The sequence below is a fragment of the Mus caroli genome, chromosome 3 (genome assembly GCF_900094665.2).
Source record: "Mus caroli chromosome 3, CAROLI_EIJ_v1.1, whole genome shotgun sequence".
Classification (NCBI taxonomy): Eukaryota; Metazoa; Chordata; class Mammalia; order Rodentia; family Muridae; genus Mus; species Mus caroli.
This window is the reverse complement of record NC_034572.1, coordinates 135857946-135873067: the sequence shown is the minus strand read 5'-3', so window position 1 is coordinate 135873067 and position 15122 is coordinate 135857946. Positions and strand designations below refer to the sequence as shown.

General features: G+C 40.3%; 1 protein-coding gene across 2 annotated transcripts in view; it reads right to left on the bottom strand.

The window, feature by feature from the left end:
- The window catches only part of LOC110290935 (guanylate-binding protein 1), a 29634-nt gene extending 15919 nt beyond the window's left edge, over positions 1-13715 (bottom strand). Inside the window, exons 1-8 of one of the 2 annotated variants that reach the window (XM_021157847.2) lie at positions 13622-13715; positions 10169-10372; positions 9368-9495; positions 7541-7650; positions 4842-5038; positions 4279-4521; positions 1883-2163; positions 752-964 (exon numbers count right to left, since the gene is read on the bottom strand). In XM_021157847.2, the coding sequence (XP_021013506.1) occupies positions 752-964; positions 1883-2163; positions 4279-4521; positions 4842-5038; positions 7541-7650; positions 9368-9495; positions 10169-10358 (1362 nt within the window). In that variant the 5' untranslated portion in view covers positions 10359-10372; positions 13622-13715. The remainder of the gene's footprint in view (positions 1-751; positions 965-1882; positions 2164-4278; positions 4522-4841; positions 5039-7540; positions 7651-9367; positions 9496-10168; positions 10373-13621) is intronic. The other variant, XM_029475557.1, reaches the window with a different exon arrangement.
- Between the last annotated feature and the right edge of the window lie 1407 nt (positions 13716-15122).

The following is a 15122-nucleotide window of genomic DNA, read 5'->3' as shown; positions in this document are numbered from 1 at the left end:
CCAATACAGGGGAATGCCAGGGCCAAAAGAATGGGAATGGGTGGGTAGGGAAGTGGAGGGGGGTATGGGGGACTTTTGGGATAGCATTGGAAATGTAATTGATGAAAATACATAATAAAAAAAATAAAATAAAATGGCTAAAGGCAAAGACTATGTACCCTGGATTTTCAATGAGTCTGTGAAGCTCATTGACTTGATCTTGAGTGAGGTCTTAACTTTCTTCTGCCACAATTTCCTTTTCTCTCTATGAGATAATAATAATAATTACTTAATAGAATTGATGCCAGAACTCAGTGAGTTTATTTCTAGAAAAAGTGAGGGCAATCTAGGTATCAACTGCTATTACTATGATTATTACTAGTCTGTAAACTAGCATTACCTAGAGCTTACGAGAAAGAAATTACTAGTTACTTGGTTTGGTTTAGTTTGGTTTGGTTTGGTTCTGTTTGGTTATTCCTTAAATCACAGTAGCCCTAGATCCTTGAGAAGTACTCTAAACACTGGGGGTAAATAAATCACTCTTGCATGATTAGATAACTAAATAAGAGAATGAATGATTTCCACAAACATTTCTGAGAGGTCCAATTTTACTCCCAAGGAAGAAGCTACAATCTATATCATGGTTGACTGCCTGGATGAATGTAAGAGGAGGGCACAGCTCACAGACACCATTGTAGTGTCTTTGAAATCGCAAGAATTTGTTAGAGATTCTCTACCAAGTACCACAAAATGCTAAAACTGCTCAGTTTACCTGGAGTCCCTTTCCAGCAATCTGGATATACTTTTTCTTCAGCTCTTGTTTCCTTTGAAGAAAAAGGTAGTAACCTCCTGGTTTATAAAATGTCCCCTGCTTCACTTCTTCTTCCAGATGACCAAAGAGGCCCTCCAGTAAGTCTGAGCAATGAGCAGATGACATGTCCATGTTCTTCTTAACAAAGGCATCTCGCTTGGCTTCCAGCTGGGCCTGGTAGGGCACAGGAGGGAGATACACAACAGATTACAGGAGAATGTCTAACTGAGGACTCATTTTTCACCTCACTGTAATGTCCCTTCAGAAACTGGTCCTTCAGTTTGTTAATCCCTGAAGGAATTCTGCATCCCTTCTGCTGCCCACCCTTTCTGACTTAGAAAGTGATTGTCAACATAGAGATGCTACATCATAGGAAACTGTTTTATTTTAACATTTCTGATTTTAAGGATAGCTCAGATCACACAGGTTAGAGTTAGATAGGCTCCTGTGTTCTCACTGAATGTGTGACTCTACTGCTTGGTGTCCTTACCATGTGTGGACAGATAATTCCTTGTTTGTGAAGCAGGATGGAGAATACCAATGTCAGATTATGAGGTAACACAGGGTACTAAGGCCAGAGACTTTACTAAAACTATTCAATAAAAGAATAAATACTTTTTGATATTCTAAAATTCTGTGTTTTTGTCACCGTGAAGGTAATGAATGATGAAGATGGTAATGATGTGAATTTCAACATTTAGAAAGCATAATGAACCTCTATATACATTCCATCCTAAAAATACCTCAGGTAAGAAGATGCCTATTTCCAACGACATTGACTAGCTAGCTGCACTAGAAGTTTTGATCACAACAATGTATCATTTGTAAAATCTGGGCATTGCTAATCAGGGAGAGATCATCACTGATCAAATGTCCATGTTTTCTTATAACAAAGAAAATGAAATTTTGTGGAAAATATGATTCACTATAATACTAGAATTTTTATCAAAATCCAGCAGAATCTAGTCTTTCAACAGTCATTGTAAATCTGTGCACATCACTGAGCATTCCTCTCTTGGAGACTAAGGACAATTCTCTCCTCAAAAAGACAAATATATTCCTGACTCTCAAGATGTTGAGTGCCAAACCTACCCCTAATTCTTCCTGGAACTGTTGGTCTACATCCTTGAAAGAATTCTTCATGAAGACCTCAATGGCCTCCCTCTCAAAGGTCCTGTGCATGTCCAGCAGCTCCTGTAGGGTTTCTGTGGGCATGTGGATCTTCTGATTCATCTGTTCTTCGTAGTAGGCGATGGCTTTTTGCACTGCTGCTGAGTTCTTTATTTGGGCCAAAGTCAGAACAGCACTCTCCTCGAAGGCGAGATCTCTACTGCAGATGGCACTGACATAGGTCTGCACCAGGCTTTTTAGACCTAGATGATGAAGGAGTTCCAAAATGACTATTAGTTGCTGGACAGAGCACATAGCTTCCACAATTTTCTGAGAAAGAACACCAAATGGATAATATGTTAACCTGGAGATCCAGAGCTCAAAGCCCATTTTTACTGCCTCTACATTTAACTAAGAGATAGATTTGGTATTAAATTTCTCAGGACAGGGTTTGGATGGCCCGAGACACTGTGTCTCCTTATTTTATCTCTCCTCTTTTTTTTTTTTAAATTCCCTTTCCATTGTATTTCTTTTCTCTCTCTTTAAATGACCAAAGAGAAACCTTGTCATCATCTTTCTCCTCTTCCACTTCTCCTGTTGTACTTGGGTGAATTTGGCTGTTGCTCTTCCTTCCTTCCCTCCCTCTGTCCCTCCCTCTCATCCTCCCTCCCTTCTTCCCTCCTTCCCTCCCTCTCTCCCTTCCTTCCTTCCTTCTTTCCTTCCTTCCCTTTTTTCTTTCTTTCTTTTACGTATTTTTTGTACTACATGCTACTAGCCCACTTTCCACACTCTATAAATGTGTCTATCCACTATTTTGTTTTGTTTTGTTTTGTTTTGTTTTGTTTTGTTTTGTTTTGTTTTGTTTTGTTTTGTTTTTTCATGAGAGCTATAGAATGACCAAGACATTCAGCTTTTCTTACATCTTTGCTCTTTGGATTACTGAAAGGACCACATCCCTGTCTTTAAAAAACAAAAACAAAAACAAACAACAAACAAACAAACAAGTCATTGTTGGCTACATATCAAAGTTAAGGGAAGTCTGAGAAATGTTACACTATTTCAATAAACAAAACAAAAAAACCAAATAAATGAACACACATACAAAGTGTACTTACAGATTTGAAAGGAAGAAAAATATCAAATCCATGACTCATCCCAACTATAGAACCAGAAAAGAGAGTGCAGGACTGACTTGCACAGAACTATTGAGACAAAAGACCTGGCACCAGCTCTGTATAGCCCTGGCTGTCCTGGAACTCATTTTGTAGACCAGGCTGGCCTTGAACTCAGAAATCTGCCTGCCTCTGCCTCCCAAGTGCTGGGATTAAAGGCATGTGCCACTACTGCCTGGCTATGACCTTGTATTTTCGATCCTCCTGCCTCTACCCCTGCAAAAGTAAGATTCCAGGTTGCACAGCCATACCAATTCATGTGGTGCTGAGATCAAACCAACAACTTTGTGAATGTTAGTAAATCACTCTACTATCTGAACGACATCCCTGGCCAGTGAGCTAACTGACTCCATGGTGTTCCTTATTATAAATATCAGCTGCCTGATTCAATGGTGTTCCCCTGCTATAAATATCAGGGGTGGGGGAATCCACAGTAAATTATTAAAAAACAAACAACTTTACCCACTCCAAACACTAATTCTTCCTCCTGATATTACTTTCTCAAGAAATAATAAAATATACAGGAAATGAAGAGCTTCAGTCTGAGGTGACATATTTGTAGTTCCTTCTTGGACCTACCATACTGTTGTATTTTATTATAATGAAAACTTTTATATTTGACACCAATATATAGTAGCTTCCATGACTCATTGACAGTTTTTACTGCCCTAATTTTGTCCTAACCCAATGACCACTTAATTCTACTCAAGTGTCAGATGTCTATAAATTAGAGACCTTCCTACAAAGCTTGGAGCCAATTGTAAGATCCTCCAGTCATGTCTGCTCCATCAGGACAGCACCATTGCATCATGACTCCACTCCTCTCATGCACTCTCTTCTTTCAGTCACATAGCTTTTACTTTCCTGAAGTTGGAAAGTCATGTCCTGCCTTAGGCTTTACTCTGTTGCATTAGCCCTATGTGGTATTTGATCTGTGACAATCAGTTAACCTCTTTATTAATAAGGAACCATGAACAAGTGGAAATTCAGGCTACATTATGTTCTGGTGGTTTCTGCTGTTGTTTGCTATTACAAGGATGAGATTGTGAGAAATACATTTAGTTCCCAAGTAAATTCCAAGTGCATGAGAGGCATACACTCCATCTTCAACAACATCAACAAATGGTGTTTGGTCTGGTTAGAGTGGGTTTGTTAGTATCCTACAATGAGCAGAAGACCAGATAAGAGGTAGAAGGGATGACTTACGTGGTCCATTGACTCTAATGCCACCAGACAGAGTCTTGACATCAGAATAGCTGAAGATGTATGAGGTGAATTCTGCAACTTGTTCTACAAATTCTTTATTCAGCTGGTCCTCCTGTATTGACTCTAGTTTGGAAAGTTGCCTCCTGTCTCCGGGCCTGTCAAAGATGAAGCACTTCCTCTTTGGGAATAACTTCCTGATACACAGTCGAGGCATATTAAATTTTTTAGTGTTCTCATCAGTTCCTTAAGGAAGGATAAATTAGATGCAGTAAACTTCAAATAAATTCTTTCAAATAAATGACACTTTCAGTAATATAACTTTCCCAAAGCAAGGGGTAAATAACTAATCTAGAATGAGTAAAACAAAACAAAATGACAAGAAAGAACAAGCCCTCTGAGAAGCTGTGGATGGTACAGTTCAAATTCATCAAGTTGTGTTTTCACTTCCCTTAACAGCACTGAGGAAAGCACAAACACAGGATCAAGAATTTTACCAGGAATACAGAAGCGATCCTTATGCTATTGTTACCATGATATCACAAGCTTCCATTGAGCCCATTTACCTTTTCTCAGAGCCAGTGAAGTCTCTAGGTACTCATCAGGAGTGATGGATATTCCATTAATTTCCAGATCCAGGGAGAAATCCCTCAGAGTCCACACAAAGACAGGAAAAAAGCCCACGAAGTTAGCTGAGTTGTCTACATCACTCTGTTGAGGTGATGACTTTGATTTGATTAGATCAGTCTGTTCTGTCAGATAACTGACATGCTCAGTTAAGAAAACTACGGGGAAATCTCCATTTTTATGATGTGGATCCCACCACTATACCACAAAATTATATATTTATATGACAGCTTAATCATTTTCAGAATTTAATTGGTCACAAATATCTATTTTATATCTGCTTCTGAACAAGCACTGTCCCTGGGGAACCTTTTAAAATAAGCAAGAGAATGCCAACTCTGAATGTATATCATATTTAAAGAGACAGATAATAAGTACATGAAAAATAATCCTCAAATATTGCTAAAATTGTGATTCAAAAAAATAAACTAGCCCAAGCAATAGTGAATCAATGCATGGATCTGTGTGGGTTGCTTGCACATGGAAGTCTTCAAAGGGCTACTTGGATCTTCGAGATTCTAGGTTTTCCAAAATCCAAACATGGAATGTTCCAAATAGAGGTTACATCACTTATAAACCCTTAAACAGAAAAATGTGATTATATACTGAGTATAAATAATGCTTGCTTGTGTGGTGGGGAAGAAGTTCCAAAAGACCTATATGTAGGACATTAAGTTAGACAGACTCTAGTCTTCAGCTTGATCTGCACTAAATGGAAGGTACTTTTTGAAGAGAAGATATGATATAACACCATTTCTGAAGATCATACTGGCTGTGACTATACTTGATAGTCAAGAGTATATGCACAGAATAATTTGGCAGTTGACATGTCCAAGACAAGAAAAGCTTACACTAGAATTTGTTGTGGAATGTATGTAGAGAGATAGGGGGTGGTATGCTGATATTAGATCTGGTTCCCTAATTAGTTATTGATTTGGTCAATAAAGGATGCTAGGAGCCAATTCCTGGGCAGAAGGGATAGGTGGCACTTCCAGCTCTCAGGGGGATAGACAAAGTGAAAGAGAAGGTGTTTTCCTGGTTGGAGATGGTTCAGAAGTTATGAGCATTGATGGCTCTTCTTAAGGTCCTGAGTTCAAATCCCAGCAACAACATGGTGGCTCACAACCATATGTAATGTGATCTGATGCCCTCTTCTGCAGTGTCTGAAGACAGTGGGGTGGGGGGAGGGACTTTTGGTTTTGGAAGAAGAAGCACAAAACAATCATGTAAGATTTCAGTGAAGCTAGAACCAGCAGCCTCTGTCACCAGCAGATAGCAGAGGATGTCCGCAGAGGATGGTTGATATGAGTCATTAAGTTTAGGGCAGGAGGACAGATGGGGATAATAAATTATTAAGGGCACACATTTCCAAGTGGGAGGTATTTGAGCCAGGCAATTGTGCTAGTAGGCAAATTCTAAAGTAATAAAGCTCTCTGAGTCTTTTTCATTGTGCAAAGGTGGGTTGAGAGAGAAGCTGTGTTGGTGCTGGCAGCTTGGCAAAGCTAAGCCAGGGGGAACAAAACGGAATTGGGAAAGGCAAGAGTATGGGCTGCACCTTCAGGGTCGAATCTCCTGGGCAAAGGTGGTAGCAAATTTTTAAAGCTACACACAACATAGGGAGTGTGTCAGTTTAAGGAAAGAGCTTTGCTAATGGAGCTGAGTAAAACAATGACTTCTCATTGTACTAAGAAATGGTTATATCAACTGATTTCTATGTTTTAAATCTGAGCAATTTTGTGAATGATGGGAAATGTTAATGTAATTAGAAACATGGAGGGAAGAGAGATTTTGTGAATTTTGATTTGAATTGTCTCTAAGATATCTACATGATGTATTCCATCAGCTGATACATGTGAATGGCTGAATGTGGCTGTAACTACTTGATGACAGCTGACATATGGGTGCTCCAATTGTGTCATGAGGCACAATGACAGTCCCTAGATCCAAGTAAAACCAGGCTAACAGAGTCACAGCCACTAGTGTCACACACTTAGAAGCCACAAAAAGAAGAGAATGTAAACAGGGATGTGGGATATCAATCCAGAAATGGATTTTCTGAGCAGTATGTGACTCTGTTTAAAGGACAGGTAGGCCAGGAAAACTTGAACTTGTGATGGGACTGAAGTAAACCTGGTAAGGAGACAAGGATTTTCCAAATCCCTTAGATTGGCTATTGCAATTGGGGTTGAATGAGAATGGCCTTACCTGCTGGTTCACCTGTTGGGAAGAATGAAGCTGTTCCTTCATTCAAGGTTTAGGATCCCTTGATGAGTTTGTAGGATAAATATTACCTATAGCATCCAGTGAGCAGTCAGGATGCCTACTCTCATTTAGACATAATAAGAATACTGACTATTAAGAACATGAGTTCTGAATCATGTTGAAGATTTGGACAAATGCAGGATACTGAGCCAGATAGGGATGCTCTCAGAAGTGTACCACTCTGTCTGAGGCATTGTATGATGTAAGAAGTTTGAATTTTTCTGGGTAGTAAGGCAAACTCACATGAGGAAAATCAGGGGTTTTGTTATTGAGAGACTTCAAAATATTAAGGTCCTTGTCTGCCTATCTAACTGATGTCATATTGATGCTGTTGTTTCTAGGTTTAGGACTATGCTAGAGAACACCAAAAGGATACTGCAGCTGGTCCAGGGCCTGCTGGTTGATGGTTCCTATGCTGTTGTAGATGAAGGTGCTGCTGAGGAGGACGGCCAAGGCAAAGATCCAGCAGTCATTCTGGTTGTCACCCTACAGGTCAGTGAGTGAAGAAGAGTGACTAAGAGATTATCCATCAACTCGGTTAGGCAAAAATGGCCTTTATCTGTCCCCCATCAGCTATGACAACAAAGGTAAGTCATTTCTTCTACATAATAAATTTGTACCTGTACAATGATTTTATGAATCTTAAATTTATGTTGTATAATTCAAATATGACAAAGTATATCCATGTATATAAGANCATGAAGGACATTCACATTTAAAAGTCATAACATTGGTCAGTTACTAAAATCTAAACTGGCATGCTGGATTTCACTCCCAGGACATGTTATGGGAAGGGCCATTTTAGCTCTCTTTCAGTGAAACTTTTGTTTGCTCCATATTGGGAAGAGTAGTAATGTGATCCTCCATGAAAAAGGATGTCACTGCAAACTGTGGTGGTTTAAAGTAGAGTTAAAAAATGACACTATTGCAAATTGTGGTGGATTGAGGGAGAATGCTCCCCACAGACTTATATTTTTAAAGGTTTAGTCACCAGGAATGGAATGAAATTTTCTTAAAGCATTAGAAGAATTAGGAGTGTGGCCTCATTGAAGAAAGTATGTCCCAAGGGGTAGGATTTAAGGTTTCAAAAGCCCATGCCAAGCCCAGTCTCTCTGTCTTTGTCTCTCTCTGTCTCTCTCTGCCTCTGTCTCTCTGTCTCTGTCTTTGTCTCTCTCTCTCTCGCAATTTCTCTATTTTTCTCTCCTTATTACTTTCTTTTTATCCCTCCATTTTCTTCTCTCCCTCCCTCCCTTCCATCCCCTTTCTCCTGCTGCCCATGGATCAGGATGTATCTTTCAGGTACTGTTCTAGCACCATGCCTGCCATTCCTGCTGCCATGTTCTCTACCATGATGATAATAGACTAAGCCTCTGAAGCAGTTAAATGTTAGCTAAATGCTTTAACAAAAATAGTTACCTTGGTCATAATGTCTCTTCACTGCATTAGAGCCCTATCAAAAGTATACATTTTATATTGTTTTCCTCTCATTGATAGTGCTATGTAGAAGTTACAATTCTCATCATTTCCATAGGATCACACTTATGCAAGTTCAGAAAATGTACAGTCATATTTAGTGACACCGTTAAAAGTCTCACCAAAACATGGTGTGGTGGTATAAGAGAAAAATGGTAAAAAATATTGTCAGTTATTCTTTTTTTATATATATAATTTATTTTTTTATTAGGTATTTTCCTCGTTTACATTTTCAATGCTATCCCAAAAGTCCCCCATACCCACCCTCCCAATCCCCTACCCACCCACTCCCCCTTTTTGGCCCTGGGGTTCCCCTGTACTGGGGCATATAAAGTTTGCAAGTCCAATGGGCCTCTCTTTGCAGTGATGGCCGACTAGGCCATCTTTTGATACATATGCAGCTAGAGACAAGAGCTCCGGGGTACTGGTTAGTTCATATTGTTGTTCCACCTATAGGGTTGCAGTTCCCTTTAGCTCCTTGGGTAATTTCTCTAGCTCCTCCATTGGGGGCCGTGTGATCCATCCAATAGCTGACTGTGATCATCTACTTCTGTGTTTGCTAGGCCCCCGCATATGAAGGCTGACTCTCTGTTAATATGTTGACTTTAGTGTCAACTCTTGGTTCCTATGTTAGGTAAGTGATACACTAATTTGATGCATCAGTACTATAATTGAAGACTGGGAATGACTATTGATTTACCATGAGTAGATATGAAAGATTATGCCGTACCTTCTGCATGTCTTTCAGGCCCTCAGTGTCAAGCAGAACGAGGGTATGTTCTGGCTTCTGGGGATGAGGCATGCACCACATCCAGATGCCCTTGGTGTGAGACTGCACAGTGGAGCCCAGGGAGAAGCCTACAGAGTGGGGATGAGATGGAGAGATAAACAGCACACGCTTCCTGAAATTGCCTTGGAATGAACATGTTTACCATTTACAGAAGACCAGCCAGTTCCAAGTGTTGGTTTTGATTTCAAACCAGGAAACATGGAGTGCAGAACATCCAATGCTTATCAGCCATTCATTTCCACCTTAGACTTAAGTGGACACTTCCTCCTCCTGAATGAACATTCTAACAAATATTGTCTAATTCATTATAACGTAAGCTGACTGTCCCTACTAATGTATTATTTCTTCCACTAAGACTTGCTTTTTTTTTTTTTTTATATAGTTTTAGAGCTTTATTGTAGAAGGGGTGGGAAAAGAGAGAAGGTAGTAAGAAAAACAGAGGCTGGCCATGGTCACGTGGGGAGAAGGGGGAAGGGAGGGAGAGAAGGAGGGCTAGAGATGAGGATAAGAAAGGTGAGAACTTATGAAGCCCACTAAGACATGCTTATACCTTTAAAAGACGTGATGACATTGTGGGAGGAAGCACTGGGAACACTAATTCAGAAATGCATGTCCACTGATGGACAAAAAGCACCCCATATGACCTGCATCTTTGACTTTTTTCTACTCATATTTGCTTTCTGGATACTGACAGTGGATGTGGGAAGGGGTACTGAGCAGAGCTCTCCTGGTAGAACTCACCCTTCTGTTTTCCAGCCAGCTTATTCATCAGATAGGATTTGCCTGTGTGGTAGAAGCCCACTATTGCTACGACCACTACAGGATTTTGGATAGCAGACAGGATGTCCAGTGCTTCCTGGTAGACCTCCAACTGCTCACCAGAGTTCTTGATGAGGCACACTGGGCCTTTCATGTGGATTTCTGAGGCCATTTCCAGAGAGTACTCTTATGTTTGCAAGAGATGATAAAAGAGGAAATGTTCTGAGTCAGTTAGAAGAACTCAGTTCAATGACCTGGACTATCATGAGCATTCTGTTATAAACTAGAGGGTACAATAGCAGCACACACACATTGGCTGGGAACCCAACTAACTACCTGAAGCTAGTAAGGCCATGAGTCTTGAAGGAGATCCTACTATTGTCACTTTATTAAACCAGCATCATTCTTTTTTTTTTTAAGATTTATTTTTTTATTAGATGTTTTCTTCATTTACATTTCAAATGCTATCCCCTTTCCTAGTTTCCTTTCCAAAAATCCCCTATATGTTCCCACCTCATGCTCCCCCAACCCACCCATTCTCACTTCCTGGCCCTGGCATTCCCCTGTACTGGGGCCTAGAATCTTTGCAAGACCAAGGACCTCTCCTCCCACTGATCGCTGACTAGACCATCTTCTGATACATATGCAGCTAGAGACATGAGCTCTGAGGGTACTGGTTAGTTCATATTGTTGTTCCTCCTATAGGGCTGCAGACCCCTTCAGCTTCTTGGGTACTTTCTCTAGCTCCTTCATTGGGGACCCTCTGTTCCATCCAATAGATGACTGTGAGTATCCACTTCTGTATTTTCCAGATACTGGCAGAGCCTCAGTGTAGACAGCTATATCAGGGTCCTGTCAGCAAAATCTTATTAATATGTGCAATAGTGTTGGTATTTGGTGGTTGTTTATGGGATGGATCCCCGGGTGGGGCTGTCTCTGGATGGTTCTTCCTTCAGTCTCAGCTCTGAACTTTGTCCTGTAACTCTCTCCATGGGTATTTTGTTCCCCCTTCTAAGAAGGAGCAAAGTATCCACACTTTGATTTTCCTTCTTTTTGAGTTTCATGAGTTGTGTAAATTGTATCTTGGGTATTCTAACTTTCTTGGCTAATATCCACTTATCAGTGAGTACCCAGCGTCATTCTTAACTGCATTCTAAATACTTATCCTTATTCCCACAGATAAGTGTAGCTCTTATCCTTCACCAAAGAAGTTTTTCTTTGTAACAGGTAGAGACCACAACAAAAAACTACAACCAATCAAGTTCAAGGAACAAATGGTTGTGTGGTACCCAGCATCAACTATAACCTGACTTCTGCATGTTCTGCTCAGGGACCATCACAGAAAAGGGGGAAGGGGTGAAAAGATTGAAGAGTCAGTAAAACAGGAAGTCTGATATGAACCTGGGGTTCCTAGATGTAATGGAGAAGCTATACCCATGTAGACTCAACAGCTTGGCTGCCTAAACAAGACCCCCAAAGAAGTACAGCACCAATGGACATGCTTACCATCAAAGGGGAAATCTCATGGGGCTTGAACCCTCAACAAGGCACTACAGGCAACTAAGGAATGCTGAGATTGGAATATAAATCCTCCTGGATGAGCTTCATGGTTAGTTATCCAATACCAAGTGGACTGTCCTGAGATCATAGCCATCCAATAACATTATACAGATGAAACAGATTGTGTGTTCATTGACTGAGGAATATATACCTGTGTGTGTGAGTGTGTGTGTTTGTGCATGTGTAATACCAATCAAAGAAAATGAAGCCATGGATTTGAAAGAGAGCAGCAGGTTGTCATTAGAGAGGTTGTTGGTGAGAGAAAGGGAAGGAGAAAAATGACATAGTCATATCTTAATTCCAGCTAATTATTATTAAAAATAAGATGGACCAAAATGTTGTATACTCAGGATTTATTTATTGCATATTTTTAAGTGTCCAGGAGGCATTAATGACTGTACTGGAGTTATTTATATTTTAAACTCATATATGTAAACATAAAAAAAACAAAAATTAACCTTTAAAACCAAAAATGCTGGACTTGTTAAACAAAAGTATATTGGGGAACACTTCAGAACTGGCACAGCATGTCCAAGTAAAACTCTAATCATGTGAGAATTAACCACAAGAATCTCAAATCAGATTACACAAAACTACAACACTTCTGCCCATTGACAGAGACTTGTAACAGAGTGAACACACAGCCTTCAGAGTGGGAGAAAGATCTTTGCCAGCTGTCTCCAGAGCATATTAACCAGAAAAATAAACACACACATACAAACACACACACACACAAACAAACACAAACAAAACTGTGGATCCATCAATGGGACAATGAACTGAATAGTCAAGTCTCAAAAGAAGCGCAAACACTAGTAATTAATAATAATAATAATAATTTTGAAAGTGTTCAATATCGTTAGCTTGCAGGGACATGCAAATTAAGCTTACAACGAAATTGTCTCTCATCGCAGTCAGAAGGGTTATCATAAAGTAAGTAAAGAGTGGTAAAGTGAAGACAAAGAGTGATTTGTCTTTAGCATTTATCACTTTAGCATTTGGCTTTAGCATTTATCACTGCTGGTTTTTTCCACATAAATCCAACAGAGGGCCAGACCTCCCTTGTCCTGCTTCCTGTGACTTGCAGGGAACAGAACAGACACACTGGTCATGTTTCTGGATCAGAACCTTTCCCTTTGAACAACAATGGACCCTGGAAACTACCAAAGTGAGAGTTTGGACTTTTAAAAATTCTTTTTAGTTATGTGTATGTGGGTTTACCATGCATTTGTGGTGGCCCACAATGGACAGAAGAGGTTGTCAAATAACCTGGAACTGGAGCTGGAACAGTTACGAACTGCCCAAGTTGGGTGTCAGAAACCAAACTTAAGCAGTGAGGCATCTCTTAAACCCTGGTAGTTTTTATTGTTATTTGGCTTGTGCTGCCATAAAAGAGGAAGCAATCCATAACGGTGGCCCAGAAAAGCTGTCTGCAAGAGTTTATCACCTCCAGAGTCGACAGCGGGAGGAGTATCTGTTTTGACATGTTCCAAGTTGCCAGAGGTGTACAATTATCATTTTTCAAAAGGCATACAAACTGGCAACAGAGTGGGTGAGTTTGTGTGAGAGTCTTAGGGCAACAAAGATCATTTAAAGTACAGTGAATGCTGAACATGCCTCCCCCCCCTTCCCCCCCCCCCGTCCCCCTTTCCCCCAACCTCTGTGGACTCCACTGCCTGATACCTATTAATTGAGCACAGCAGAAACAGTGTAGCTGACAGCATACCTTCCCTCCACACAAACTCTGGATTCTAAAACCTCCTGAGCAACAGCCTCCTGTGGAGCAGTTATCTACAGGGATTCATCAGTATGCTGGAAGCCTTTCCCACACCTGCCCCTCCCCCTCTCTCAGCTGGAGCAGAAATCCTTCCTTACCTTTGGATAAAATTAGGAAATGAAGAGGAGCTGGTGGCTTCTTCCCTCTTGAATCAAGATGCTCTGATGGATGCCCTTGGCACCTGGTGTTTTATCATCCCTCCAATTTCTGGGGCGGTCCAGAGCATTAGCAAAAATTTTCTGCTGAGGCAGTTGAATTAGAGCTACTTCTGCAAACACAGTGTTAAAGAAGAAAGTGAAATTAGAAGTACTCAGTAGACCTAAATTATCAGTGACTGGTGCAGAATTCAAGGAGAGAGTTTGCTAACAGGTTATCACAAGGATTCTCAGGATTATCCAGCTAAGGGTTTCTATGAAAGGGCTGGTCCTTGGGGGCTGTAACATACAGCCATGTTCATGAGGCAGTTTGAGAAGCTCAGGAATGAGGCTGTCTCATCTGATATTATTTTGGGTTCAGTTGCTTTGAACACTAAACTCACAGTGGCCTTAATTGCTCATGTGTACCCATGTAAGGCTATAAGCACTCTGAGGCAATGCCCCGGGTTATGTAATTCTGAATCCTGCAAACCTAACCCATGTCCTAAAAGTTGATATTGGAAATTTAATAAATAATAATGAAGATAGCTCCCACTTGCACATTTGTGAGATGCACGGGCTTCTCACACCACCTGATTCTCACAAATAATACTCATGCCACAAATAAATATAATGATCAGTTAATATAGCAGAGTCCCTAAGCAAACTTTGACTGGAAGGTGTCTTGTCCCCTAGTGAAAGGTATTAAGATGAAGTCAAAACACCCAGCTGTTTCAAGGTGGCTATTACAGGCTCAAGACCACATTAAATCAAAGAAAGAACGTGTCTCCCAAACACTTGACATCCTAGAAAAAAGCCAATATAGTACTCTTTCCTTTCATTTTCTTTCTCCCCCACCCACCTGTGTCTCTTTTGTCAACATCCTTCCAGTAAAATTTTGATTTTGCTTTTCTAAATGTTTCGTTTTAATCCGATATGAATTCTATCCCTCAGTTATCTGGTGCTGTGGAAAGATATTTTCGTTGCTGAATCGTCATATTTTTCATCTCTCATTCTTTCCCCCTCAGAACATTGTTCTTAGTTTCCTTTTGGAGTGTTTATTTCAATTAAATTTTTTTCTCTTTTCCTGCTCCCTCATTGCATTCCTTTCCTACTTCTACATTGACTCTAAATTATAATATACCTGAGATGTTGTTTGTAGCCGACCACAGAGCCACTTCCACACCCATGTTTATTGTTGTGCTAGTCACAGTCAATACTCACATTATGGAAGCAGCTGAGACACTCTCCAACAGAGGGATGGTAAAGGACATGGTGCATACATACAGCAGAGTTTTAGAATGGATGGAACTTTAGTACATCAAGGTACACAACGTAAGACAGATCTCTCATTTTTCCTCTCAAATGGGTTATTATTGTGCATAGATAGATATTATATACATATTGTAGAAGTACTATGGGGAGAGGAAGTAGTGGGAGAAGTATGTATCCTGCTGTGGGAGAG